This window comes from Podarcis raffonei, chromosome 8 (genome assembly GCF_027172205.1).
Source record: "Podarcis raffonei isolate rPodRaf1 chromosome 8, rPodRaf1.pri, whole genome shotgun sequence".
Classification (NCBI taxonomy): Eukaryota; Metazoa; Chordata; class Lepidosauria; order Squamata; family Lacertidae; genus Podarcis; species Podarcis raffonei.
Window position 1 is genome coordinate 75999981 of NC_070609.1, and position 27995 is coordinate 76027975.

The window sequence follows — 27995 nt, forward strand, 5'->3', positions numbered from 1 at the left end:
ATTTTTTCTGTCTGTAAGATATCCATATGAATGCTGTTTGCTGCAGTTCTGTGTTTGGATGCTTTTTATAAGATTTGTCAATGTAGGACATTCTTAAATAAAACTGATTTAAGTAATATGTGTGTGTGTTTGACAGCCCCCAAATGCAAAGAGTTCATAGCAGTTAACTTTATTTTTTTATATCTTATGTTGGGATAAAACTGTTGTAAAAATTTATTTGCTGTTTTAAGTTTGCTGTTCCATCAATGTAGTTGAACCCTGTAGCTCCACTCAAGTCCCATCTGCGTAGCATTTTGTGATGATACACATCTGAAATCCGGTTCTGCCAAATGAGGTATCCCATCCCTGATGAGCAGTTCCCTTTAGAAGACTGAGTGTTGGAGACAAGAGCCAAAACTCTCAGCATGCCTGTGGTATTGAGGCTCCAGTGTATTCTGTTTTATGTGACTGAATTGGTGGGCTACAGTATTAAGTCCTCAGTTGGTTTCACCATAAAGGATATCCACTTAACCATGTGTTAGTAGAAGTGTTAGGTTTTCCTGTGTAAAGGAGCAGAATCGACAAGGTTGTCGACTCAGTAGTCCTAAAAACTTGTTAAATTTGTTAAATCACGAGGGTCATTCCATTACTTGATTTAAATTTTACAGCTTCCATTTTGCAGACTCTGGAAAACTGGTATAGTGCTGTTTCATTGTGAATTTTCCCCAAACCCTGAAAAGTTAGCTTCCATTTTCCCTTCAATCTGCAGTTTATATTCTTTCTTTTTAAAAGACTGATATGGACACTTAAAACGTGTTGTTGGGTGTTCATACTGGCATTGCTGTTTAATGCTAAAATCCACACATACTCCAGCACCTGCCTCTCATTGTAAAACAAATCTGACTATTCCAGAGAACAGATATTCTTGAATAAATTGCTTAACCTTTTCTGCACCTAAGTCACATCCATTGCCAAACTCTGTACCATCTGAATTTTGCATTTTAGCACTTGCACTAATACCAGCTACTGCTGCTGAGTAACACTTAATATGGTATTCTCGGACCTCCAAAGGCTAAACTGTGTCATCTCGGGAAGGATCATAAGGGTAAGTTTAATACATCGCTGGCATGGTTTAAATTATTTTTAACTTGTCTTTTTTTAAAAAAGTTTAGGGCCAAGGGGGAACACATGCTGTGATATTTTAATCCCAGTAGATCACTAAGGGTTCTTCTCTCCCCTCCCTCAGATACCTAAGTGTATTAAGAAATGTTTTCAAACATTATTCATATCTTTAATTTTTATTTCCACCAGTGTGTTAAAGCAAGTTAATAAAAGGTATTCTCATAACTTGAGTGTCGAGTCTTGTTTTGCTTTAACTTTCAATAGACTTGCATCTATTATGCTAATGTGATTTAAAGTGTCAAATAAGGAGCACAGTCAGTTTAACACCGCTAGAAGGATTATCTTGCTAATGAGCTTCATTTAGTAATAAACAGCATAGTAATTTAACAAAGGCCCTATGTGAGCAAATGTGTTTGTGTATTTCGGTTACCTACTGAGCATCTCTTAATTACTGAGGCGATGCTACTCAAATAGATGTAGTGTTGACAATTTCCTCTTGCGGTCCAAATTTGTGTGGGTGTGAATTGAGTCTTGGAGTGCTTTGGTCTCAGCAGTTGCAAATGTAATGTTGCAGCTGATTAAACAACACCTCTGGGGGTCTTGTCCTATTCCTCTGAGCTGTATGTATCTGTTTTGGCTGTCAGTACACCCTGCTTATAAGAACAGAATAGTTTCTGAAATCTTTTCTCAGTAGTAGGGCACAGGGGAGTTCCATGGGTGCTACAGCTTTGTCAGAGTTTGCATAATTTTGGGGAGCTACTAGATGTAGATTGACAAAACAGAAAACGAAGCCCTTGAACTTAATCACCAGCTAGTTAAGATTGGGCTCTTTAATCTGTTCCGGAAGGAAGTTTAATACCATTAGGACCAATGCCTGCAGTTTGGACAGTGAGTGGAGGAATTTGTAGAAGGTAATATTGTCGTTGGCAATGGAAGTGGTAAAAAAGCAACAGCTTAGAATCTTGAAGCATGTCACTAAGAGGTACTAAGTGACTTTAGGGACTGGATTCTTTTACCACTATGAACCATCTGGTTGTGATGATCAACATATTACATCTCTTATAACTCTTTGTTGAGGATCATTAATAGGAAACTTTTCAGATGGTCATTAAGACCCACTCGTGTATCCCCAGAAGGAACAGAAATCCCGATGTACCTCTGCTGAGGAGAGCAATAGAGTGCACACATTTGTTTTTTTTTATTAACATTTAAATTTGGAAGAAGAAACATGTTGCATTGAACTTATGAAACTGTTGTATGGCACTTGCTCCAGGGGAGTAGGGAAAAAAAACAACTTTAAAGGTCCAGCTTTTTGGGGGGGGACAGCTCCCCCCTATTCCCCAAAAGTAGAACAAGCACACGAGAGGCATGTGAAATGATACCTAATTTTACATGGAGTGTGCTTCATTTTCTTTGAAAACATGCTACCTTCCCTGCTTCGGTAGCTCACAACACTGAATTCCCTCAGTAGCATATGATATTGAGTAAACATGCACAGGGTTCTGCTGTACATTGAATAACCTGGAAGCATTTACTGCTTGATCTTCGGCATATTTACCTAAAATTGAAGTCCCAGTTAATGTACTATATTTTTTTATTTCTTGCGTAATTGTAATTCTGTGTAAAGCTTTTCTTGGTAATGTGATACAAATGAAATGGTAAAAAATAATAATCAAGAATTTTGGGAAATGATGTCTTCAATCCAGGAAATGTAGTTGATCACTTTAGTGTATACACCATACAGCTCTGCAGAACCACACTCTGGAGGACCCCAGGACACAATGCCGCCTGCAAACCACCTCTTTGTTTCGGCATCAAAAAACACCAGTGACCCGCCACTATCGCCGCTACAGGAATCTCTTCCTCCTTGTTCATATCCAGCACAGAACATGTTTTCTGTCAACACTAGTTGCTTCCCCTCCAAAGTCTGGTTTGCATAAGCAGCTTTACACTTCTCTGGATCAACCACATCTAGCTCAGTGTACATCAGGCTGTGTGACTGCATCCTTTTCTCTGTTCTCCCCCACCCAGCTACTACACCAGTGTTGGTTGTGTTTATGTGGAACCTGCTGCTTTGTCCTGGCAAGCAAATGGGAGTGATGTTTGCATTAATGGGGACTTTGTTCTTCAGTTTGATCAAAGCAATATCATTGTTAAAATTGATGCCATCGTTGGTAAACCCTTCATGCACAAAAACAGATTCTGCCCAGGCCTGGTGGTAGTGAGTGCTTCGCTTTCTTAGAAGCCCCAATTTCAGTGTCAAGGACGAAGCGTCTGCTTCTGGGACGACGTGGGCAGCTGTTAAGATCCAGTTGTTGTACAAAAGAGCTCCACCCCCAGTTGCTCCTTGTCCATTAGTGATCAGAACTTGCCAAGGGAACTGGCCAGGCAGTGCCTTCTTTCCACCAAAAATGCGCTTCAGAGTATTTGAAGTTTGGATTCCACAAACTTGGGGGGGGGGCGTAGAGAGAGAGAGAGAGAGAGAGAACGAATAGTGTTAGGGTTCCATTAGAGAAGCAAGACTTTTAACTGTCATGAATATTGCTTATAGTTGAAAATGAATGTTTCTGAAAGAAGTCCTGAATTTTAAGTGAGAACAGCTGTAGAATGGTAGCCTGATCCAAAGAGGGGAGTGGCTTGGGCAGGTGAGGGACAGCCTGTACTCTGTCCTTTTCAAATTCTCTGCCCAGAAAAAGCTGGCATGTCAGGCCAATTTCTTAACAGGGTAGTTTACCCTATGCTGGGAGCTTCTGAGTTGGAGTACCCTACCTGTGTTCCCTACCTGTGTTCAACACAATTGTGGGAGGGTTGCATCATGTGTGGGTTGGGGGTATTTTCATAGGAATAATATGCATGCCTGGTGCGCAGCTGGACATTTGGTTCATTTAACTCAATATTGCCTGGAGCAGGGATGAGGAGTATCAAGGCCAGGGGTCAAAATGAGAGTGCACTCACCCAAAGGCTACATGGCCATTAGCCTAAAACAGTTTCCCTACATCTGGTGTCTAGTATAGACTTTCATTGTCTGATAGTGAGTCCAGGGTTTCTGTCAGGAGGTTTCTCATATCTATTTGGATATGTTGGGGCTTGAATCTCGAAACCTCTGTAGGCAAAGAAATCAGTTGTCTGGAATATATAGAAATGAGCTAAACCTGGTGTGTAGATGTTATGTGAATTGCCTTATATGCTCAAATTTACACAGTTCCTCTTTATTTAGGGTCCTGGCATTTTTCCTCTGTGGCCCTTTTGACTTTCATTTTTGTTTCTGTACTGCTTTTAATTTGTGTTTGTTCTAGTTAGTGTATGGAGGTTTTCTCCTCAAAGCTATGGCCAAGATGGGACTGGGGAATATGTTCCCTTTTCCTGAGGGCCTCAGTAAACACTCTTTTGTGTTGTTGACTCTGTCTTTTAGAAGAGGTTTTAATCATTTCTTGCATGTTCTGCTCTCCCTGCTGACCAGAAGAACACTTCATGGTAATCCCATGTTTCCATTTTGAATTTACAACTCCCACAATCCCTGACCCTTGTCCAGATTGTCTGGGGCTGATGGGAGCTGTAGTCAAAACATCTGGAGGGCAGCAAGTTGTGGAAGGTTGATCTCATTTGAAAGATGCAGTATGCCTGAAAACAAAAAAACCCAGCCTCAAGCTGTCAATTTTACAGTACAGTGGTACCTCTGGTTACAAACTTAATTCGTTCCGGAGGTCCGTTCTTAAGCTGAACCTTCTTACCATGAGGTGCGCTTTCACTAATGGGGCCTCCCGCTGTTGCGCGTGATTTCCGTTTGCATCCTGGGGCAAAGTTCGAAACCAGGAGCAGCTACTTCCAGGTTAGCAAAGCTCATAACCTGAAGCGTTCATAACCAGAAGCGTTCCTAAACAGAGGTACCACTGTAGTATGGAGAATAAATGGCTAATTCCATTGTGGCATCTACTTTGTAGAATAATCTCTTGGAGATAAGGGAGATACTGATTTTTGTGTGTTCCTGTTGGTAGTAACATCCTTATGGTGTTAATGCCAGTTCCGGGCATTTTTGGCTACTTACTTTAACTGATTGCAATGGGGTTTTTACTGCAGTTTTGGTGAAGACTTTTTCATTATGTTTTTGATATATGCTACTCATTTTGTTGTAGATCTCTTTGCCATTGCTTTGAAATGAAAGGTGGCACACAAACAATTTAAGATAGGCCATTCTCCCTTCCCTTTTGCAGGGAAAAAATTGTATTACCTAGAACTGTTTGGTAACTGGATACTTTTTAGCCTGAACAACAGAAGGCTATGGAGGCAGCTATACAGCTGCAAATATAATGTTTTAAGTGTGTTGTAAAGTGCATTATACAAATGTGACACTAGATGGTGATGGCGAGCTATGGCAAATTCAATATATTTTTCAAAACTTTTTTAAAAAAGCATTTTCCGTGTTTTTTATATGGTCTAGATTCCACCTGAGTGGAACATGATAGCTTTCTTCAGATACCTTGAAGGGTTGTATAGAAGAGGGGATTTGTTCTTGGTTACCCTAGGAGGCAAGGCTAGATCTAATGGTTTTATGTTATACTGGAGGGTAGAGTTTAAGTGAACATTAAGCAAGTGCTCTTGATGGTGGAAGCAATTTAAAAATGGAACAAATTCCCTGGAGGGGTGTGGGTTCTCCCTTGCTGGAAGTCTTTCATATAGAGGCCAGGCAGCCATCTGTTAAAGGTGCTGTACCTTTTGATTTTTCTGCAGTGAGCAGAAGTTGGGCTAGATGGCCTGCAACATCTCCCTCTAACTCAATGGCTGTAACTTTCTCTTTTGGGACATGGCATTGTCTTTGGTCAGGAGTAGGGAAGATTCAGCCCTCCAGATGTTGGACCTCTAGCTCTGGATGAGTTAAGAGAAAGGGGGCTGATGGGTAGGATAAGGTATAAAGGCTGCTTTGCACCATTTTAAAGTCTGTGAAGACAAAAGTTGGGAATGGGGAACCTGAGGTCCTCTAGCTGCTGTAACTTCCACTGTCCCTGGCTGTTGGCTATGGTGGATGGGGCTGAAGAGAACCACAGGTTCTCCATTCCTGGTCAAAACTGAGGTGGGAGTGAGGGTGACAAAATGGGATGCAGTACTTCATACATTCAACATCAGTCAAAAATATTTCAGCTTCTGAAGTAAATTTGGAGAGGGGGAGAAAACAAGATTTTTCGAGGCCATTTATCTTGTGGATTGTCGCCTGGCTATGTATGGCAGGAGTGGGGAACCTGTGGTTTCATACATTACCTGGCTCACATATAGGAGGTGCTTTGTTTCCCATGGAATCTCTCCAGTAGCCATCAGGGGCGCACAGGTACCTGTCTACATTAAAAAGTTAAGCAGTTTAGATGTCTGCACAGAGCAAAGCACTCTACAATAAAACTGCTTGGAGGTTTTACTACAATCAAGAGGTATATAAATGTTGTTAAATGTGCCCCCAATATACAGCTGGCTTCTTCAAATCACTGAAAAATCCAGCTCTTTCAGACTTTGCTGTTCCTAAGTATGTAAATCTATTTCCTACCAGTTTTGCATTTTTATCTTCCCTAAACCCCGTGAGGTGTCTTGGCTGGATAATCATGAGTTGCTTGGTTGAGGAATACTCGGGTATGCTGCAGTGACTCTGGATTATGTGTGTGAACATGCTGTGACATCACAGCAGCACAACCACTTGCTGGGTGGAGGATATGCATGCAAATGTCAACCACTGTTGAGCCCATTACAGATACATTTATGGCCCTTTGCTTTTCAGTCAAGAGGCATGACTAAACACTGATGCGATATCATAAAAGACCAATAGAGAACTCTGCCCTCAAGTGTTGATTCACTGGTAGCCAAAATGACACCATGCAAGCCCAAGAAAGGAGGTAGCTTCAGGCTTGTTAGGACTAAACATTTGGAGAAGTAGGCAGAACATTTTGGAAGCCGGGGAGAAACCTCTAAATGGAAGCACCGTAAAACAGCCCAACGAAGAAGGCTCAGTGGCCATGGAATGCTGGCTGACTGCAGGGGGAGATAGAACGGAGTATCCTGAAAGAGGTCATGGCTGGCTAAACAAGAATACTGCAAAGTAGGTCCTAGTGTGATTGTCCCATTTGGGACAATGGGGTTTACATTTAAAGATGTGCGTATCAAGCCCATGCTCCCTTAAACTCATTTCTCTTACCAGAACGTCCGGCTTTCAGAGCATAGTAGGGGCTCTTGCATTTGTATTTGATCTCAGTCTGGTATGTAGTTCTATCAGGCCCTGTGACGTACACAAGTGCACCGTTTGCTGTGTCCTCGGCTGGACCACAGTCAACAACTGAAAAGAATGGAGCAACAACAGTTTTAAAATGCTTTGTAAGACTGGGTGAGGGAAACCTAGGACTAGCTAGACGGGAAAAGAACCAAAGCTTTCAGTAACAGGTTACCTGTTTTGTATGTAGAAAGTGCTATATTCAGTCCCTGGTATCTGGAACAACCTCCTGCATCTTAGCTACCTTATGGATGTTTTGGACTACAGCTCCCATATTGTGCGCCTCAGGGCTGATGGGAATTGTAGTTCAGAACCTCTGGAGGATGCTATATTGAGATAAGCTGTCCTAGTGCAAAGAATCAGATAGGAGTTGACAAAAAATATCCTTGCTTGAATCTTCAGCTACATGGATAAACAGAAGTACTATTGGGTGGCTTCCTATGTTCTTAACTCAACCTGTATCTTACCAGTACAGTATGAACTGGTGCTAGTGAAAATGCAATTTCGCACACACATTTTATATGGGCATTCACTCCCTACACTTGCGGTGGGTTCACAGATGGGCTTACCACGTTAGCAGGTCAGCCTTTGAATTTAAAAGTAGACCTGTGGAAAGTAGGGGGTCAGCGTGTGGGAGCAAGCATCGCTTGTGGGACCATTGTATTCTTGTAAGCAAATCCTTTACCATTGCAGACTGTTTTCTTCCTACTTTTTCCCATCTCCAAGGTGGCGTTTGGATATTAAAATCAAAGAAGAAAAACAAGTGGAAAAATCCAGGTTTTTCCACTGTAGGCTGCACATCCAAGTTAGATAGATTAAAAGTCTGCTGAAGAAAGTGGTACAGATAGATACTACCCCTAGAGTCCATCATCTAAAGTTACCTAACATCATAGTTCTGTTAAAGGTAAAGGGACTTCTGATCATTAGGTTCAGTCGTGGCCGACTCTGGGGTTGCGGCGCTCATCTCGCTTTATTGGCCGAGGGAGCTGGCGTACAGCTTCCGGGTCATGTGGCCAGCATAACTAAGCCGCTTCTGGCAAACCAGAGCAGCACACGGAAACGCCATTTGCCTTCCCACCAGAGTGGTACCTATTTATCTACTTGCACTTTGACGTACTTTTGAACTGCTAGGTTGGCAGGAGCAGGGACCAAGCAACGGGAGCTCACCCCGTCGCGGGAATTCCAACCGCCGACCTTCTGATCAGCAAGTCCTAGGCTCTGTGGTTTAACCCACAGCGCCACCCGCGTCCCTATATAGTTCTGTTAACCGCTAACTAATGGAACTCCTTCATTGCTTACTGCCCAATGATCTTACAAGACTCTTTGTTGAAGGGCCATGTCGTGAAGCACACACTTAACATTTCTCCCCTTCACTGCCATTTCATGCTTTGCAACAAGAACTACATTTCTGATTATGAGTTTGATTTTTTTAAAAAGTTTTCCAAACCTAATGAAACATGCTCCAGTGAGCACCATCATGACTACAGGAATAAAATGGAGGAGCTGGCTTCTTCTGTTCTCATGCTAATCACATTCAACTTTTGAATAAACAACCATTTTGTTGGTGGGAGGGCTAAAACATATTTTAAAGTAATAAAAATAATCCATACTCATCCATGCACATGCCCAGGGAGCTGCCCCAACTATAAAACATTTTTTGGGGGGGAAATATATGGCAATCAGTGTCAGCCTTGGTGGTTCTTAGTGTGCCCATGTTGACCCAGGTGCTGGTGGTGGGACCTGTTTGCCTCAATTCTCCTTGTTGATCATGCTCTGGATGGCAATTCAAGAGACCTGTCCACTCCTCATTTTGTTGAATTGTGCCCTTGATATCTACCCCGGAGTCCTGTCCTTATAGAACAACTGAACCAGTAGAATCCAAATTCAAAGGGGAATCAGCAGATATCTTATAAAGACCCCAAAGCTTTGGATTTCTTCATTCTGAAGGCTGCAGTCCACAAAATAGAGTTGCCATATTTCAAAAAGTAAAATTCCTGCCACCCACAAATTTGAGGCTTTTTTTTTTTTAAACCTAACCCAAAAATAGCGGTTTTAAACTTTTTGAGCTGTTTCTGCTGCTTTTTCCATCATGTTGCTGATTCGGCAAAATTGCCCCGATGCCATTTTTACACCCCAAAACAGGACTTGTCAGGAATTTTCCTGACATGGCAAGCCTACGTAAAGTATTTAAAATATAAAACATTTTGGAGCTGCAGTGAGAACTCTTGTTCCTGCGCAGCCTAAATATTGTCAATAAAATAACTAACTTTACAGCTTCCTACTTTTTCCCATCTCCAAGGTGGCTTTTGGATATTAAAATCAAATTAAAGAAGAAAAACAAGTGGAAAAATCCAGGTTTTTCCATTAAAAGCGTAGGAGCCCTGCCAGAAGAAAATGATGGAAACTTTTAAAACCCTGATAGCAACTCTGCAGCTGAATTTTGGGTGCCTGTTGATCTGTACTCCCACTGATAATATTCCAATTTAAACAAATTTTATTATGCTCTGATTCAAGCATGCTTTGCCTCCTACGCTTTTTTTGTGTGCAAGACTGCTTCATTCTGTCAAACACAATATGGATTCCCACAAGAAATAATTAAACCAGTAATCCATCTGAATATTACAAATCCAAAGACCTGCCTCCACCCACTCCTTCGCATTGACTTACTGATGCACTGAGCCATTGGCTTGTTCCAGGAGCCGTCCTTTTGACATATCGCCATGAAAGATTCCACAATCATCTCATTCTGTGGGAGGGAAAGAGGAAAACAGAAATCCTATTTTCTTGAAAACAATCATAGCTTTGACAGCCCAAATGGATTTTCCCCGGTGGGGAAATATGTCTAGTTCAGCCTGCGAGAACGTGTTTGCTGTTAGTTTTCAATAATGGGTGATATTCAGTGTTAGTTATGTCCAAGATAGGGTTCAGAGAGAATTTTGATTCACTTTTCATTTAATGGCATACTTACTTGATTCACACTTTCTGAAATATGTGAACTGAAACATGGCTCTCCTTTAAAATCTGCACTTCTCTGAATTATGGAATGTAGTTCTCCAGCCAAGTAAAATGCATAGACTAATGTAATGTGTGCTTCTAAATAAATTACTAAGAATAATGCAAAGAACACATTGCATAAGGAAAATAGCTTTGCAAAATGCACATTAGGTTTAATTGCATATAAAAAAATATGTATTGGGAAATTCACAATTAAATGCTGATGAATATTCCAATAGCCTTTAAATTAACCACACACTGATATGGTAGTGAGGAAAATGGAACTTAAGACTGAAAAAACAAGAAACAAAACAATATTTGCCCATCCCTAATGCAGAGTAGACCTATTAGAACCAGTGGTCCCCCCAAAAATGTTTAGGGGTACTCTCATTTTCCTGTTGTTGTTTAGTCGTTTAGTCGTGTCCGACTCTTCGTGACCCCATGGACCAGAGCACGCCAGGCACCTCTGTCCTCCACTACCTCCCGCAGTTTGGTCAGACTCATGTTTGTGGCTTCGAGAACACTATCCAGCCATCTCATCCTCTGTCGCCCCCTTCTCCTTGTGCCCTCCATCTTTCCCAGCATCAGTGTCTTCTCCAGGGAGTCTTCTCTTCTCATGAGGTGGCCAAAGTACTGGAGCCTCAGCTTCACGATCTGTCCTTCCAGTGAGCACTCAGGGCTGATTTCCTTAAGAATGGATGCGTTTGATCTTCTTGCAGTCCATGGAACTCTCAAGAGTCTTCTCCAGCACCATAATTCAAAAGCATCAATTCTTCGGCGATCAGCCTTCTTTATGGTCCAGCTCTCACTTCCATACATCACTACTGGGAAAACCATGGCTTTAACTATACGGACCTTTGTTGGCAAGGTGACGTCTCTACTTCTCAAGATGCTGTCTAGGCCTGTCATTGCCCTTCTCCCAAGAAGCAGGCGTCTTTTAATTTCGTGGCTGCTGTCACCATCTGCAGTGATCATGGAGCCCAAGAAAGTAAAATCTCTCACTGCCTCCATTTCTTCCCCTTCTATTTGCCAGGAGGTGATGGGACCAGTGGCCATGATCTTCGTTTTTTTGATGTTGAGCCTCAGACCATATTTTGCGCTCTCCTCTTTCACCCTCATTAAAAGGTTCTTTAATTCCTCCTCACTTTCTGCCATCAAGGTTGTGTCATCTGCATATCTGAGGTTGTTGATATTTCTTCCAGCAATCTTAATTCCAGCTTGGGATTCATCCAGCTCAGCCTTTCGCATGATGTATTCTGCGTATAAATTAAATAAGCAGGGAGACAAAATACAGCCTTGTCGTACGCCTTTCCCAATTTTGAACCAATCAGTTGTTCCATATCCAGTTCTAACTGTAGCTTCTTGTCCCACATAGAGATTTCTCAGGAGACAGATGAGGTGATCAGGCACTCCCATTTCTTTAAGAACTTGCCATAGTTTGCTGTGGTCGACACAGTCAAAGGCTTTTGCATAGTCAATGAAGCAGAAGTAGATGTCTTTCTGGAACTCTCTAGCTTTCTCCATAATCCAGCGCATGTTTGCAATTTGGTCTCTGGTTCCTCTGCCTCTTCTAAATCCAGCTTGCACTTCTGGGAGTTCTCGATCCACATACTGCTTGAGCCTTCCTTGTAGAATTTTAAGCATAACCTTGCTAGCGTGTGAAATGAGTGCAATTGTGCGGTAGTTGGAGCATTCTTTGGCACTGCCCTTCTTTGGGATTGGGATGTAGACTGATCTTCTCCAATCTTCTGGCCACTGCTGAGTTTTCCAAATTTGCTGGCATATTGAGTGTAGCACCTTAACAGCATCATCTTTTAAAATTTTACATAGTTCAGCTGGAATACCATCACTTCCACTGGCCTTGTTATTTGCAGTGCTTTCTAAGGCCCATTTGACTTCACTTTCCAGGATGTCTGGCTCAAGGTCAGCAACCACACTACCTGGGGTGTACGAGACATCCATATCTTTCTGGTATAATTCCTCTGTGTATTCTTGCCACCTCTTCTTGATGTCTTCTGCTTCTGTTAGGTCCTTACCACTTTTGTCCTTTATTATGGTAATCTTTGTACGAAATGTTCCTTTCATATCTCCAATTTTCTTGAACAGATCTCTGGTTCTTCCTATTCTGTTGTTTTCCTCTATTTGTTTGCATTGCTCGTTTAAGAAGGCCTTCTTGTCTCTCCTTGCTATTCTTTGGAAATCTGCATTCAATTTCCTGTATCTTTCACTATCTCCCTCGCATTTTGCTTGCCTTCTCTCCTCCGCTATTTGTAAGGCCTCGTTGGACAGCCACTTTGCTTTCTTGCATTTCCTTTTCATTGGGATGGTTTTCGTTGCTGCCTCCTGTACAATGTTACGAGCCTCCATCCATAGTTCTTCAGGCACTCTGTCCACCAAATCTAAATCCTTAAACCTGTTCGTCACTTCCACTGTGTATTCATAAGGGATTTGACTTAGATTGTATCTTACCGGCCCAGTGGTTTTTCCTACTTTCTTCAGTTTAAGCTTGAATTTTGCTATAAGAAGCTGATGATCTGAGCCACAGTCAGCTCCAGGTCTTGTTTTTGCTGACTGTATAGAGCTTCTCCATCTTTGGCTGCAGAGAATATAATCAATCTGATTTCGATACTGCCCATCTGGTGATGTCCATGTGTAGAGTCGTCTCTTGTGTTGTTGGAAAAGCGTGTTTGTGATGACCAGCTTGTTCTCTTGACAGAACTCTATTAGCCTTTGCCCTGCTTCGTTTTGATCTCCAAGGCCAAACTTGCCAGTTGTTCCTTTTATCTCTTGATTCCCTACTTTAGCATTCCAATCCCCTATAATGAGAAGAACATCCTTCTTTGGTGTCACTTCTATAAGGTCTTGTAAGTCTTCATAGAATTGGTCTATTTCAGTTTCTTCAGCACCAGTGGTTGGTGCATAAACTTGGATTACCGTGATGTTAAAAGGTCTGCCTTGGATTCGTATCGAGATCATTCTATCATTTTTGAGATTGCATCCCAGTACAGCTTTCGTCACTCTTTTGTTGACTATGAGGGCCACTCCATTTCTTTTACGGGTTTCTTGCCCACAGTAGTAGATGTGATGGTCATCCGAACTGAATTCGCCCATTCCCGTCCATTTTAGTTCACTGATGCCCAGGATGTCAATATTTATTCTTGCCATCTCATTTTTGACCACCTCCAACTTACCCAGGTTCATGGTTCTTACATTCCAGGTTCCTATGCAATATTTTTCTTTACAGCATTGGACTTTCCTTTCGCTTCCAGGCATATCCGCAACTGAGCGTCCTTTCGGCTTTGGCCCAGCCGCTTCATCAGCTCTGGATCTACTTGTACTTGCCCTCCGCTCTTCCCCAGTAGCATGTTGGACGCCTTCCGACCTGAGGGGCTCATCTTCCAGCGTCATAACTTTTATATGCCTGTTGTCTTTGTCCATGGAGTTTTCTTGGCAAGGATACTGGAGTGGCTTGCCGGTTCCTCCTCCAGGTGGATCACGTTTGGTCAAAACTCTCCACTATGACCTGTTCATCTTGTGTGCCCTGCTCGGCGTAGTTCATAGCTTCTCTGAGTTCTTCAAGCCCCTTCGCCACGGCAAGGCAGTGATCCATGAAGGGGCTCATTTTCCTATTCCTATTGAAATACTGCCCCTCAATGAGGCCAAACTTAGATTCACAAAATGTTTAGGGGTATGCATACCCCCCGAAAACACATACCCCTGCATACCCCCCGAATAGAACCGATGGGTCTACTCTAAATATGCTTTGGTTGGATCAATATGACAAAAACTTAGAGGGGGTTTGTCAAGTGCCTTATGTTCAGCAGGGGAGAGCCTGTCTAAAATCAGCCACAGTGGGAATTGCATAGGTTTGGACCCACACTACTAAATGTATGACTTCCGATTGTTACCTCTGAGCCACGCAGAGCCATAGCTAGGGGATCTTGCGCCACTGGCAGAACTGTCCAGATTGTGCCCCCTAGCCACTGACAAATTAGCTCTTTTTTCCACTTCTTCAACCCCCCCTTCAATTCGCCCTCTATTTAAAACCTTTTCTTATGAGGCAGTAATCAATATTTTTATTTATAGACATATTTTTAGCTGATTTTGTGCCCCTGGCAGGACCCCACTTTGCTGCCCTCTAGCTACGGCCCTGGAGCCACAGGGAGACCAGCTAACAGCGATTTACCCAAAATATCTGTGATCCAGGAGGGATATAAGAGATCAGGCAGTCCTTGAGGTATCCTGGATCTAAGTTGCTAAGGGCCTTGCAAATTAGTACAAGAAACTTGAACCTTGCCTGATAACGTGAGGCCAGTTCAAGCCTTTATGCCTCAGTCTTAGGTGCAGATATGCTATCTAGCCAGCCATGCTCTCTTCCAGGATACTCCATTCCATACCCCCTGATTTTCCACCCCCAGTTGCCCACTAAGTAGTCTCCTCCTCTCTCTCCCAAGGCTGGCGTTCCCTCAAGTTGTTTTGGCCATGGCACTCGGAAAGTCATATTTGCTGTGAATACATAAAGCTGTTTTGGTTCCTCAGTTAAATAGTATACCCATATGCTCACATGTGCACCGCAAGGGATGGTTTTACCTACTTCCAAGAGTACGTAGCCGATATCGCAGGAGAGATTGTAGGACTCTTTCATAATATATTTTTCTTGCACTGGATAGATGTGGCCATTGGGTGGCGCTTCAGGGTTGGGGCATGGCAATGCTGCAGAAAGTTGAACAACAACAAAAAACACCTCATTGCCATTTCCTGTCAAAGCAGATTCAAATCTTGCGTCCATACTAATATGTGGGGGAGGTGGCGCTCTCACACTACATCCTGCTTAACCCCACAGTTGAAATGATGGCTAATTTGTTCCTTCTGCGGTTGCTTGTGTTGTGAATAGGAAGGTGCCTTAGAAGAGCATTAGTCCATCTAGCTCTGGATTGCGGCTCCCCTGTGGCCCTTGAGCTGTTGTTGGGCTCCATCAACCACACCAGCATGACTCAATGGTCAGAGATGATGGGAGCTGTAATTCAAAAAATGCAGGAGCATATATAAATAATAAGCGCCCTGCTGGAGCTTGCCCACTACTCAGATTAGACAACAGTGAGCTAGATGGACTTTAGCCTGTGTAGGGAACGACCTAGCTCAGTTATGTAACACGTGCTTTGTATTCAGAAGGTTCCAGGTTCATTCCTGGGCATGCCCTGGAGAACTATTGCCACCCAACGTAGCCATTACAAATCTTGATAAACTTTGGGTATAAGCAGGGGGGTTTTCAGCCAGAACATGGGGGAACTCAGTTCTGGCACAGGTGGGTTCTGGCAACTCTCAGGTGGGTGCCATTGCCATTTTAAGAGATCAAGGAAGGCATTGATGGTGAGTTCCAGCACCTCTTTTCTAGAAAAATAGCACTGGATATAGGACAACTTCTTTAGGTCCTTTACCAGTTGATAGTTAAAGAACTGGGGAGGAAAATGAGCATCCTTAGAAGGCGCAGACATGGGACAAGTCTCCAGCTGGCATTATTTCTTAAAACATCCATGATGGGGAAAGAAATCTCCTGCCTGAGAGCCTGGAGGGCTGATAACAGATAGAGTAGTAGAAGGTGGAAGCTGATCTATTAGGGGAATTGGGGCCCAGCCTCAACAGCCTCGGTCTGCTCTCAGTCAGCTCACACCTGCCTTCCTCCTTACGTACAGCTAGTCAGCAGGTGGCTCTGCCTGTCATTGGCACTTACTGCTGGTATCCCTACCTTATGCCTTTCCTGTCACAATGGTAGACAGTACTGAGCCAGTTGACCAACAGCTAATAAGAAGCAGCTTCCTCAGGATCCTGTGGCTTCCTGCAGCTTGGCATCCTTGTGCCCCAGAGCTGGTGGACCATAACTTGGCCCCCTCACAGAGCTACCATTCCCAGGGCTCCCTAGGAGCCAGGAAATGATATGTGTACCCAGCAGAACTTCACTGCTGTCTGCTCTTTGGTTCAAAGCGATAATCTTACCTGTTGTGGTATATCTGATTTTCCATCCTGTGTGATCTCCAGAGAGGTCTGTGGTGAACTGGATGTTGACGGTGTTGCTACGGGTTTCAATTTTCATAGGGAGGGTGTCCCCACAGAACGGGCCAAATTCTTGCTTGGGTGTTTTGATCTGAAACAGTGAAGGGAAACATCCCAACCTTTCTTCCATCACGGGCTGATCGAGTATCAGCTGTTTGGCTCTTAAGTTGCTTGCCTCAAGAGGCCAGCAGCTGTTGTCAGGTAACCAGGGGTGACCAGTAGCACTTTGCTGCTTGAGGCAAAGGACAGTATCCCCCCTCCCCCCGTTTCCATCTACTGTTTATTTTGGAAAATGGCTTGTTCGCTATGCATTTGGGCACCTCTTAAGATACTGTAACCAAGTTTTGAATGATGGTTCCTGAGATTCATGAGCAGGGTTTTACCTTGCATAAAATTGGATGCCTGTTTTGAATCAAGATGGCAGACTGAGCCCTTCAAACCTGCACTGATTTTATTGTGTTTTTTTTCTTTTTGCTTGTTAAAGTTTCCTCAGCAACTCCGGGGATAAGGGCTACTGGTTCCAAATACAGAAGATTCCCAGTTTGGCACCCAAATATTGAAACACTGGCAGTGGGACAGTATCCCCACCCCTACTGTGAGGGGACAGCAGACTAGCTTAGGGGGTCCAGGATATATACTTTATGGTAGACATAACTTGGGCTTCCAAGAGGGGAATGCCTGGGGGCTGCTACCCTGGAGAGCCACTACCAGCTAGAGTAGATAATTGGGCTGGATGCACCAGTTTAGCCATCTGCCCCAAGTCAATTTTGTAGCCACCTGGTCCATAAATACATGCAACCAACTTCAACATTCTCAGTACATTAGTGTGGATCTAAGAGTATCTGAATTCTTTGTAATGGAAGACGGATGTGAAAACTGATAACAGCTCAAGCATTCCAGTTAGGTGCCCCCAGAAGTAACTGCAATTTGCTGCCATGCATTGGGGCATTGCAGTGTCCTCAGCTCTTCATTGGTGTAGGATTGTATCCAACCAAGTCCTACTCAGAGTAGACCCATTGAAACTGATTGGGCCTAAGTTAGCCATGCCTATTACGATAATTTCATTGGGCCTGTTCTTCAGAATAGGACTACTAGCATTGGATACAACTTAACTGGTGCCGACTGTACAGAAAACAAGTTTCTTTAGTAGTAGAAGACTTGGTGAGCAGGTCCAACTGACCTTAAGGATGTCATAGGGGCATTCCACTTCTGGGTGGGTCTCTATATCAAAGCTTTCCACAAATTCCAAGACGACCATGTATCCATCTTCCACCTGGATCCCATAATTGCACTGGGAGAGTTTGGGATATGAGTTGGGATAACGTGGACTGGAAATCTCTCCAGATCTTGCAGTCAGCACCTTATCTATGCAATTGGCTGAAAAGTGGAGAGAGAGAAAATAAATCCCAAATTCTTCTCAGGAAAGCCAATAAATTTATAAAGTTATTTGTCAAAAGAGCAGTTTGTTATGTTAATGAGGCCATTTTTACCCTGCTTTTCTGTTGCCTGCAGATCCCTCATGGTGTCTTCCATCAGTTCAAATGCATTTGTACAAATGTATTCAAGGATTCCGAATGTGTTTTGAACACAAGGAATCTAATGCCCACCAGATTTTATCAGACTACGACTCTCATTGTCCCTTACTCTTGATGGGATGCCCAAGCACTGATTTTTAGTGCTAGTTCTTTGGGGAGTTCCTGGATATTTGGCATTCCTATTTAAAAAATATCTGATTGTTACATTGTTTTGATTTCATTTGGTAAGCCGCCTTGCTATTTTATGATGAAAGGCAGTAAATAATAATAAATCCCTAAGTATTGGCCATGCTGACTGGGTTTAATGAGAGCTGTAGTCTAACAACATCTGAAGACCCCACAATAAGCAAATAGTTGTCCGATGTAAGGAAAAGGGGAGAAAGCTATGACTTGTTAATTCAATTCTGAAGAATTTGGCTAGGCCTCGGTATCATAGCAGGTCTGATGAATTTCTGAAATTTAGTTCTTGTACTGCTTTTCAAACAATTTCATCTGTTTTTATGGTATGTTTGGAAATCACCTTGAGATGCATGTTAATGAATATTCATAAATTCTTTAATAATGGTGACTAGATAATCTCGCTCAGTATTGTCAACTCTGACTGGCAGTGATTCTCCAGGGTCTCAGGCAGAAAAGTCTTTCCCATCATCTATTTGCTGTTCTTTTTAATTGCCAATGCTGCAGATTGAATTTGGGACCTCCTGCATAGAAAGCAGATCCTTTTATCACTGAGCTGGGGACCCTCTCCCTAATTAAAATTTAGTCTCCCCTTATTTTCCTACCCCCCCAACAAAACATACAATGAATACATAAAAACCCCAATGCCAAACAGTCAGTAGCAATAAGATAACTAAGCGTTTGTTGAGATAGCTGTACTGTGTGGCATATCAAGCAGTCCTCCATTTGGCCCTAGCACAGGGTAGAAATATACTGCATCTCAATGGGGTTTCAATTAGTTCTTACCTAAACCTTTTTTTAAAAAATCAATTTAACCAATGGCCATTGCTGCAACATCTTTTGGTGGCGAAGTTCTGCGAAGGATGTCACTTTCCCTACCCCCAGTTTATTGCTTATCAGTTGCTTGAATGCACCCCAATCCAAATCTGAAAATGGGAGGGGAGGAAAAAAGTTTCATAATTCTAAAAACACTTAAAAAACACCTCCGCCAAACTGGTGCCTTCCAGTTGGCTTGGAGCACGACTGCTAGGTGGGAGTTGTGAGCTACACCATCAGCTCCAACAATGGTGGACCTTGGCTATCCAGCTTTGCTCAAAGTTTCCCTGAACTAAAATGTTCCATATGCTTTTAGCATCTCCATGCAGGGAAGGTGCTTTAATGCCTTGACCAATTTAATTGACCTCTGGTACACCTTTTCCAGCTGGGCACCAGCAACCAGCACCGATAGCTGCAAACCCTGCTACCTACGTGACTGTCATCTTTGAATCGGCCTTCCATTTGTTTAAAGGGGAAGGGTTGTAGCTCAGTAGCAGAGCACCTACTCTGGCTGCAGAAGGCCCCCGGTTCAATCCCTGGCATCTCCAGGTAGAGAGAGAGCCCCTGTCTGAAACTCCACAGTGCCATTGCCATTCAGTGTAGACAGCACTGAGATAGACCAGTGATCTTACTCTTTAATGCCTTCTCTTTACATCAGGGGTGGGGAATCTTTGGTCTGTCTACAACTTGCATCATCTCTGATCCATTGGCCATGCTGGCGGGTGGGCAGGGGGTGTTGATGGGAGTTGGAGTCCAGCCACATTTGGAAGGCCAAAGGTTCCCCAACTGATTTACATGTGCAATTCTGATGGCAGCTGCCCTCCCTGTTTCCTTCCCGATGCTTTCAAAAATACAACCCACCCCTCAGCGGCTCTCTTGGTCGCCAGGCGTGTGTAGGAGTGGAAATCATCCTTGCTCTGCAAAATCCAGCTGTAACTCTGACTGTCATGCTCGGAGTCATGGCATCTCCCGCTGGACACAGCAGGCAGGATTGATCGGTTACCGAGTGCCTGAAGGAACTCTTGCTTGTTGACAGCGCCTGGTACTTGGCTAGGGCCAGGCAGCTGCAGGTTCTGAATCTGAACTGCAGCAACTTCCTTGCTGATTTATGGAGGAGGATTGAGTCGTAGGCCAGGAATATTTTCTGCCTTCGCAGTGGTGCAGCTCGAGATGACTCAAAATCAGAAAGGCATTCAAGTACTAAGCCTCTTCTCCCGCACTCCCTCTATTTTGCTTCTTTCCCCCTTGACCACATATAACCTTGGAAAGAAAAAGTTTTATTTTCTTGTCGGCAGGGGTGTAGCTAGCTCCTCCAACAACATGGCACAATGCAGATACGCACTGAAATATTTAAGTGCAAACACTGGCCTTCATAACAACTCATTAATACTGCTTTAAATTAGTTTCAGTGAATTGTAGCAGTTGATATCTAATCCATATCTATTCATCATAGTGTTTGTAAATAAGACCCGGTTGTCCTTCAGACTTTCTGAGATTCCCCTCCTTCTATTGCATAACTGAATGTATTCTGCAACTTGTGCCATTTCAACAAGCTTTACCCAACCACATTTTAAATGCTGGTGTTAGCTTCTGTTTTGTCTCTGACTTTCTGACAGTCGACAGTCAGGCAGTTCTTTCTTTACTGTGACTTTCAAACATCCTGCCAACATCACAAGAGGATTTAGTGCAGTGTTTGGGATTTTTTCTTCTTCTTCACCCTGAGGGCCGCATTCTGTTCTGAGCAACTTTCCGGGGGCCTCAGGTTCAATGCCTAGCATCTTCAGGTAGGGTTGAAAATCTCTCCAGCCAGACCTTAAAGAGCTACTGGTCCGTCAGTGTAGACAATAGTGCTAATAAGTAGAGCCCTGAAGGCCTGAACCACATCCAGCATCCGGTTCTCACAGTGGCCAACCAGATGCTCTAATAGGAACCCTCAAGCAGGTCCTGAGTGCAACATCAGCTCTCACCACTTGGGATTCCCACCATCTGGTATTCAGAGGGTATTCTACCTCTGACAGTGGTGATAGAACATAGCCATCATAGTTTGTAGCAATTGTGCAATACATGCCTGCTCCATCACAGTCATTCTTGAACCGGCACTAATGAGGCAGGGACATCACATATGCTACCCAGTTGGCACAAGTGGTGTCACAGCATTCCCCGATATGTGCCTGTGATGCTCATGCTGCCGTGCTCTGTAGAGCACTCCTTGTCACAATTGATGGGACAAAGTGGGACCAGCTCTCCCCGTCTGTTACACAGTGAGAACAGACAGCTTCTTGTGGTCACGACAATGGAACGGCTTGAACTGACTCTCCTGTGTTTTATAGCTCTTTGGATATGGCCACAGGGAGCTGCCTTTATTACGGGCTGTATTTTTATTTCACAGATCAGGCAAGAAAAATCTATAAAGCAGTTTTTTGAAAAAATGGCTTGCGCAAGAGGAATGGGACAATTTTTCACACCGGCCTCGGCTGTAAACTGGCTGGGCTTTAGTGGCGCCGGGAGAGTGTTCAATTACACTTAGGCCTATATTTTTATTAGAGTAACACTATACTGCCCACGAGAGACTTGAACTCTGAGGAAGGAGCCTGCCTCAACTGGTGAACTCGTGATGGCTGGATGGCTGGATCATTAGGTCCAAAATTAACAGTAGGCTGTGAATTACATTAGTGAGTAACTGGGAAGTTGTTGCGAGTTTGAAGAGTGAAAGCAAAGTGGGAGTGGGTGGGTGACGTGCATGGCTTTTGCCATTTCATTGCAGGCAGGGAGAACTTCCATGTTTAAATTATCTTTCTGATATAGGTAGCTCGTGCATATAAAAGGCTACTCCTTGACATTCTACTTTTCTATGTGTGTGTGTTTCTGTTTAAAGACATGATTCTCAGCCTGTTGCCCTGAAGACCAATTTGTGAAAAGGAGCAAAGTTTTAAAATGAACACATTTTACGTTTTTGAAAGTGTCACTGCTGCTCAGAAGCTTCCTTAGATCAGACTATTTCTTCACACAGTCTAGCATTATCTTACTCCAGCTTGCTGTGGACCCTCCAGGACATCAGAATAGTGTTTCCCTTAATCTGATCATTTTAACACAGAGACAGGGGAATCTCATGCCCTCCAGCTTTTGTTGGACTACAACTCCCATCATCCCTAACTGCTGAACCCAACAAGGCCACAGGTTCAGCACCCCTGTTTTAGCTGGAGATGCCAGAGGTTGAACTGGGGACAACCTGCATGCGAAAGCAAAAGTTGGAAAAATGACGCCCTTTCCCACTTCCTTTTTATGGCTCCTTGTGCTTTTCAAGGCTTAGATTAATTCTACTGGATACAACTTTTACCCAGATCTCTTGGGGAAATGAAGTTGTACTTGTACACTTCTTGTCTCTTTGTAGGGTGACTTATCCAGGGGAGGGGAAGGGAGGAGAAAAGTGGTGCCCTAGGCAGTCAAAAATTCCAGTGTGCTTATGGACTTTAAAAGTTAGGCAAACAATGTCTACTAAACATGATGGCTACATTCCACCTCCACTGTTGGAGGCAGTCTGCCTCTAAATCATAGCTCCTGGAAGAGAGTGCCAGGTAGGCTTGGGAGAGACTCTCTGCCTGAGACTGTGGAGAACAGCAGCCAGTCAGTGTATGCCAGGCTTCCTCAACCTCAGCCCTCCAGATGTTTTTGGCCTACAACTCCCATGATCCCTAGCTAGCAGGGCCAGTGGTCAGGGATGATGGGAATTGTAGTCTAAAAACATCTGGAGGGCCGAGGTTGAGGAAGCCTGGTGTAAGCCGTACTATGGACCAGTGGGTTGGGTTCAATATATTACAACTTCCTATGTTCTTTCGGAGGCTGCAGAGGAAAGGTTTGCAGAAAGCTTGGTAGAAACAGAGAAAGCCATTTTATTTGCTGCAGGAGACAGTGCTAGGCAGGAGGAAGAGGAAGAAGACGCAAGCTAGTCACGGATCAAGCATAGCGCTCTGTATGATTGCGCACGAGGCTACAGGCAGTTCAGGAGGGAATGTTGACACATCTAGCTCCATCTCTCCCTAAGCCGCGAAGAAGCGAATTTATTTATTTCATGCTGCAAAATAAAGAAGGGAGGAGAGAGGGAGAAGAAAGGAAAGAGAAAAAAGAGCTGGTGAATAATAAGCCTTCCTGGGTGGCAGAAAAATAAAAGACTGTGCCTAGCATACTGCAGACTTAAAACATAGGCCTTCCGTTGGATGCAACCTATTGGCTGCTGATTGGTTTCCCGACACAATTCTAAGCTTTTTTCTGGACCTCAGGTATTCCAAATATCCCTACAGTCTTAAGGCCTAGAAACTTAATTTATAAAACAAAAATGAAACCGGTAATCAACCTGTGGGTTTTAGTGTAGTTTAATGTATTTTCTTTCTAAATGCTGAGATTTTATTTGTGTTAGTTTATCTGAATTTTGTGGAGTGCCTTAGAAGCTCTGCTGGGGAGCACTATATAACAATTTTGAAACTGGGGTGGAAAACCGTTTTTCAGCCTGAGAGCCACATTTCCTTCTGGGCAACCCTCCAGGGGCCACATGCCCCTGGTGGGCAGGGCTGGAGCCAAAAGTGGGTGGAGCAACAACTGTATGTTTGACTTTAGTACAGTAGGCCAGCTTATACACATATTCACACACCCCAGTCTCTATCCATCCAGTCAAGCAAGAGGCATTATCAGAATCCAACAGTACATCCCAGCCAGGCAAATCTACTTGCTGTGCAAGGCAGGGCCAGTGAGAGGTGTAGGGAGAGTTTGAAGGGCCCGACAGAACAGCCAAGAGGGCCACATTTAGCCCCCAGGTCTAAAGTTCCTCACCTTAATTTTAAACAAAACAAGTAAACAATCAGCAAATACCTAAATAAAGCACAGCTCTAACTTAAGCTGGTCAAGGAAACAGGTTTTTGTTTGTTTGTTTGTTTTAAAAACCCACTTGTAAGCAGCTCTCACCAGCTCCCAAGAGACTCACCTGTACAGGTCCTTTTGTCTTTGTGTAGACGGTAGCCAATTTTACAGCTGCAGTAGTAGCCGCCCAGGTAATTATGGCAACGATGATCGCAAAGTGGCTCACTGTCAGGGAGCTGTTCACATTCATCAGTGTCTGGAGGAAAGGGAGGAGAAACGGGCTTGGATGTAGCTCTCCCAAAGCAAGTTGCAACCATTTTGGCGAGGGATTTCTGGGAGCGGGTGTGGCCACATATGTGACGCAGGGGCTGAGATGGTGCCACGGGTGGAAAGACCGAGGGCTGCACCTAATGCCAGCCCCACTAAGGGCTGACATGGCTAATGGCCTTTAATTTCAATGGGTCTACTCTGTAAAATGTAGTTGGGACATTTTTTGCACGTTTAGATCTGCATTAGCCCTGGAAAACATGGTGCATGTATCTTTTCATCTTAGACCACATGAGAATAGTTACTCTGGTCCCTTTGGAAATGGGGTAATGGCAGAATCAGGCCTCTTCTGGGCAAAGAAAAACATACGAACACCCAAATCTGGGTCTTACTGAATACTGAGTCATGCCATTGGTCCATCTAGCTCAGTAATGTCTATGCTGAAGCACAGCAGCTCTCTGGGATTTCATATGGGTGTCTCCTCCAGCCCTACCTAAAGATGCCAGTGAAACTCCAGGGTTTCAAGAAGAAAATTTTAGTTCTTCCTGGAGATACTGAGAACTGAACATGGGACCTCCGAAATGCAGTGCATGTGCTCTACCACTCTTCTATGATGACCACTTGCCATTGACATGCCCACTCTGCCTTGCTTGCATGGAAGAGGAACATCACCTCCAACCTCTCACCTTCAGCAGCATAAAAGGCCTCAAAGCCAGTGAATTCTTTCTCGTTGGAATAGTCTGATCGGAAAGTCACAGCAAGGTTGTTGTTGATGGAGTGGTACGTCCTGTCCCCTGGGACTTCCTCAGTGTCTGTGCTCTGATGTCCACACAGGGTAGCCAAGACCGTCCCTCCTGAACGCAACTGGAAAGCAGGGAGATGAATGAGATACATATCTATATATAAATGCAATGATAACGCCTTTTTGCCTGCCCTTAAGTGGACCTGCCAGTGGTTATCCCAGGAAAATGGGAAGCTGCCTTCTACTATAAGAACATAAGAAGAGCCTACTGGATCAGACCAATGGCCCATCTAGTTCTCAGTAGCCAACCAGATGCCTGTGGGAAACCAAGGAGAACCTGAGCATGAGAGCACTCTCCTGTAGTTTCCAGCAGCTTGTATTCAGAAGCATTGCTCCCACTGACCATGGAGGCAGAGCATAAACAGCACAGCAAGTAGCCATTGATGACCACCTCCATGAATTGCCCAATCCTCTTCTAAAGCCATCCAGGTTGGTCATTACTGCTTCCTGTGGGAGCGAGTTCCACAGTTTAAATACGTGCTGCATGAAGAAGTTGAGTTAGATTATTGGACCACACAGCACAGTATAATCTACACTGACATACGGCAAGGTATATTCTGCCTGGACATGATGCTTGGGATTGAACCTGGGACCTCTGCACACAAAGAGGGGAATGAACTTGCAAGAATTCAAAGAGATCAGAGAAAACAAGAGTCCTTTGGAAATTAACCAGGCGTGAAGGATATCACTTTGGTTGGTTGCTTGGGTCTGAATTGAATGAGCTTCCTGGGCAGCAATCCTGACACTACCTGTTAAAAGCATGCTCACATGATGTCACATACCTTCACATAGTCATATTCGCACTGGTAGGAAAGCTCTAGATTGAAGTGGGTAAAGTAGAGGCGGATACCATAGCCAGGGGGCACAGTAATGTTCCATGTCCTCTCCTTGCCATTGGGGTATATGTTCGGGAAGTCGGGGGATGCAATCCTTCCATACATTTTCTCCAGTTGGACGAGGTCACTGAGCACCCCATGGGAAAAGGCGAAGAGGAAGAGGCAAAGTCTGCGGGGGAGACAATGAAGAAAGGGTGGTGAGGCCAAGCTGACTCAACCCAAGATGAACATCCAAGTAGGCTGACCTATTAACACCGTCCTTTTGCACCCAGACTTAGGCAGAGTTGGCAACGGACTTCAGGGGTTCCCCAGCATAGTGCTGCTGCAGGGCCCCATCATGGGCACACGACCATGCAGTATTTTCTTGCAGTGGCAACAACAACCCCCCACTCACCCTCCCTGCTGCCCCCTGGGCAGCCTTTTAGCAGTGGGGTGGGCACCAGCGCTGCTTTAAATGGAAACCGAGCTAAGCTCTCACCCATGGTGGTTGCCCAAAATGCAGTGCCCCGACTTACAGATCTGTGAAATCTATAGAACATTAAAAATGTGAACCAAATGGATTTGCTCCTCATTCCTGATATGCACGTGCATTTTCTTTGGAAAACTGTTTACACCAGGAGCAGCCAACATGTTGGACTACAACTACCATCAAACCTATCGTTTTTGCCAAATATTGCCTTTCTGTCAGTTGAAACATTGTTGTGTTGTTTTGTGACTATGATTAAAAATAAAATAGCAGAAGGGCCCAACTTGGTGAGCAATAAGAATATTAAAAGAACCTAACTGCTGGATCAGCCCCCAAAGCAGGGCCTAAGCACAACAGCAACAGTCTCCCAACTGTTGGGATCTGGTGTTCAGATGCATACACCATAATTATCATGACCAGTGGTAGCTATTAATAAGCTTATACTTCACAAAAAAGGAGGTATGTCAGTTATTTCTTAAGTAAACATCTGATCAGTGGGTTCTGATGAACTATAATGATAACAAAAAGAGATTTGAACTACCAGTTCCGTTTTGCAAACTGCATGCTGAGCTGCAAAATTGGATCTTCCTTTAGTGTGCTACTTACAGCAGAGGTACAGTCTATCCCTTCACTTCAAGAAACAGACCACTGCTCTGCAGGATTCTCAGATTAAGGGTTTGCCCAAGAAATCTGAGTGAATTTAATCTATGCAACCCATACTTCAATTTGTCACAGAGCAGACTGCAAAGTCCTGATTGTCTCATAATTTTGCAGCAGTCCTACAAGGATCAATTCCACTTTGCTGTCAAAATTACATCTAGTAGTGTTCCAGATCCCTTTCAGAAAGATATCTTGGATAGAACTTACCTCATTCTTGCAATGCCCCTCTTTATGTCCTTTTGTGTTCTGGGATCAACAGCTGTCTCTTGTATGTTTGCACTGTTTTGGGGGGAAAACACACACCAAACCACCCTTCTGTTTGTTCAGCAGTTATTTATCTTTCTTTTGAACTCCAACCTTTATCTCTTCCTTTCCCATCAGACTGGTCAATAGCTTCCATGAAACAGGACTGATAGTTGGAAGTAAGCATGTGCACTCCTCAATCTGCTTTCTCTCTGTCTCTCTCTCTTAGAAAATGAAAAGTTCAGGTGGGACACAGTCGAAGGGCAAGTGCTGAGTTTAAAAGGTTTTCAGAGAAAAAGTTGAGCTGAGCCGCGTAGTGGAAAGCAGAGTCAGAAGGGTAAAAAGGTGGGGAGAGATGTAGAGAAGCGCGTGATTTGTTCTGGTGGTTGGCTGGGAGAGGACAAAGCAGAGGCATATGAGGCAATAGCAGCTCTGTTTCGCCAGCCGGGTCTTCCCCATTCTTGTGCAAGATGGGTAAACACAGCGAGAAATATATCCAATGTTCTGCAACTAAGTACAGGAAAAGGAAAAGAAAAAAATATTAAGGAAAAGAGACAAATATACCTGACACCAGATTATGTGTGCTTTCACACTTAAGAAGTTGACTCCTTTCACAAAGCCTGGGAATAAAGCCCTGATCTTTTCAACCACCATGACTTTTAATGGGTAATAGGGGAGGAAAAGCTGATTGTGTAGCCTCAGCTGTGCTATTCACAACCGGAAGGCAGACTTTGCATGTTTAGCTATTTTAAACACAGTACTTTCAGTCCCTCAATTGCGAAAAAGGAAGAAAGGGATTATATCCAGCTGTGAGTGAGTGAGTTAGTTAGTTAGTTAGTTATTTTATCACATTTGTATCTTCTCTTTTTCTCCACAGAGCCCAAGTGTAGTGTATGTGGTTTCCCCCCTCCTCAAGTAATCCCCTCAGCAGCCCTGTGAGGTAGGTTAGACT

General features: G+C 43.8%; 2 protein-coding genes across 3 annotated transcripts in view; one reads left to right on the top strand and one right to left on the bottom strand.

The window, feature by feature from the left end:
• TARDBP (TAR DNA binding protein) overlaps positions 1–27995 on the top strand; it is a 40592-nt gene that overhangs the window by 9776 nt on the left and 2821 nt on the right. The window lies entirely within an intron of this gene.
• On the bottom strand, positions 1937–27646 carry MASP2 (MBL associated serine protease 2). Its single transcript, XM_053400933.1, has 11 exons — positions 27008–27646; positions 25621–25843; positions 24723–24900; positions 23894–24025; positions 17571–17767; positions 16334–16481; positions 14934–15052; positions 10013–10091; positions 7274–7411; positions 6355–6429; positions 1937–3549 (listed from the first exon to the last, which is right to left on the bottom strand). The coding sequence occupies exons 1-11, from the start codon at positions 27010–27012 to the stop codon at positions 2774–2776; spliced, it is 2070 nt and encodes a 689-aa protein (XP_053256908.1). The 5' UTR covers positions 27013–27646; the 3' UTR covers positions 1937–2773.

Excerpts from the sequence above, each read along its gene's own strand:
- MASP2 (XM_053400933.1), bottom strand. Across the intron at positions 24,901-25,620 it reads GCGAATATGACTATGTGAAG|TTGCGTTCAGGAGGGACGGT; the intron begins GTATGTGACATC and ends CCTGCTTTCCAG. Across the intron at positions 6,430-7,273 it reads TCTGAAAGCCGGACGTTCTG|ACAGGTACCTGTGCGCCCCT; the intron begins GTAAGAGAAATG and ends TTTTTAATGTAG.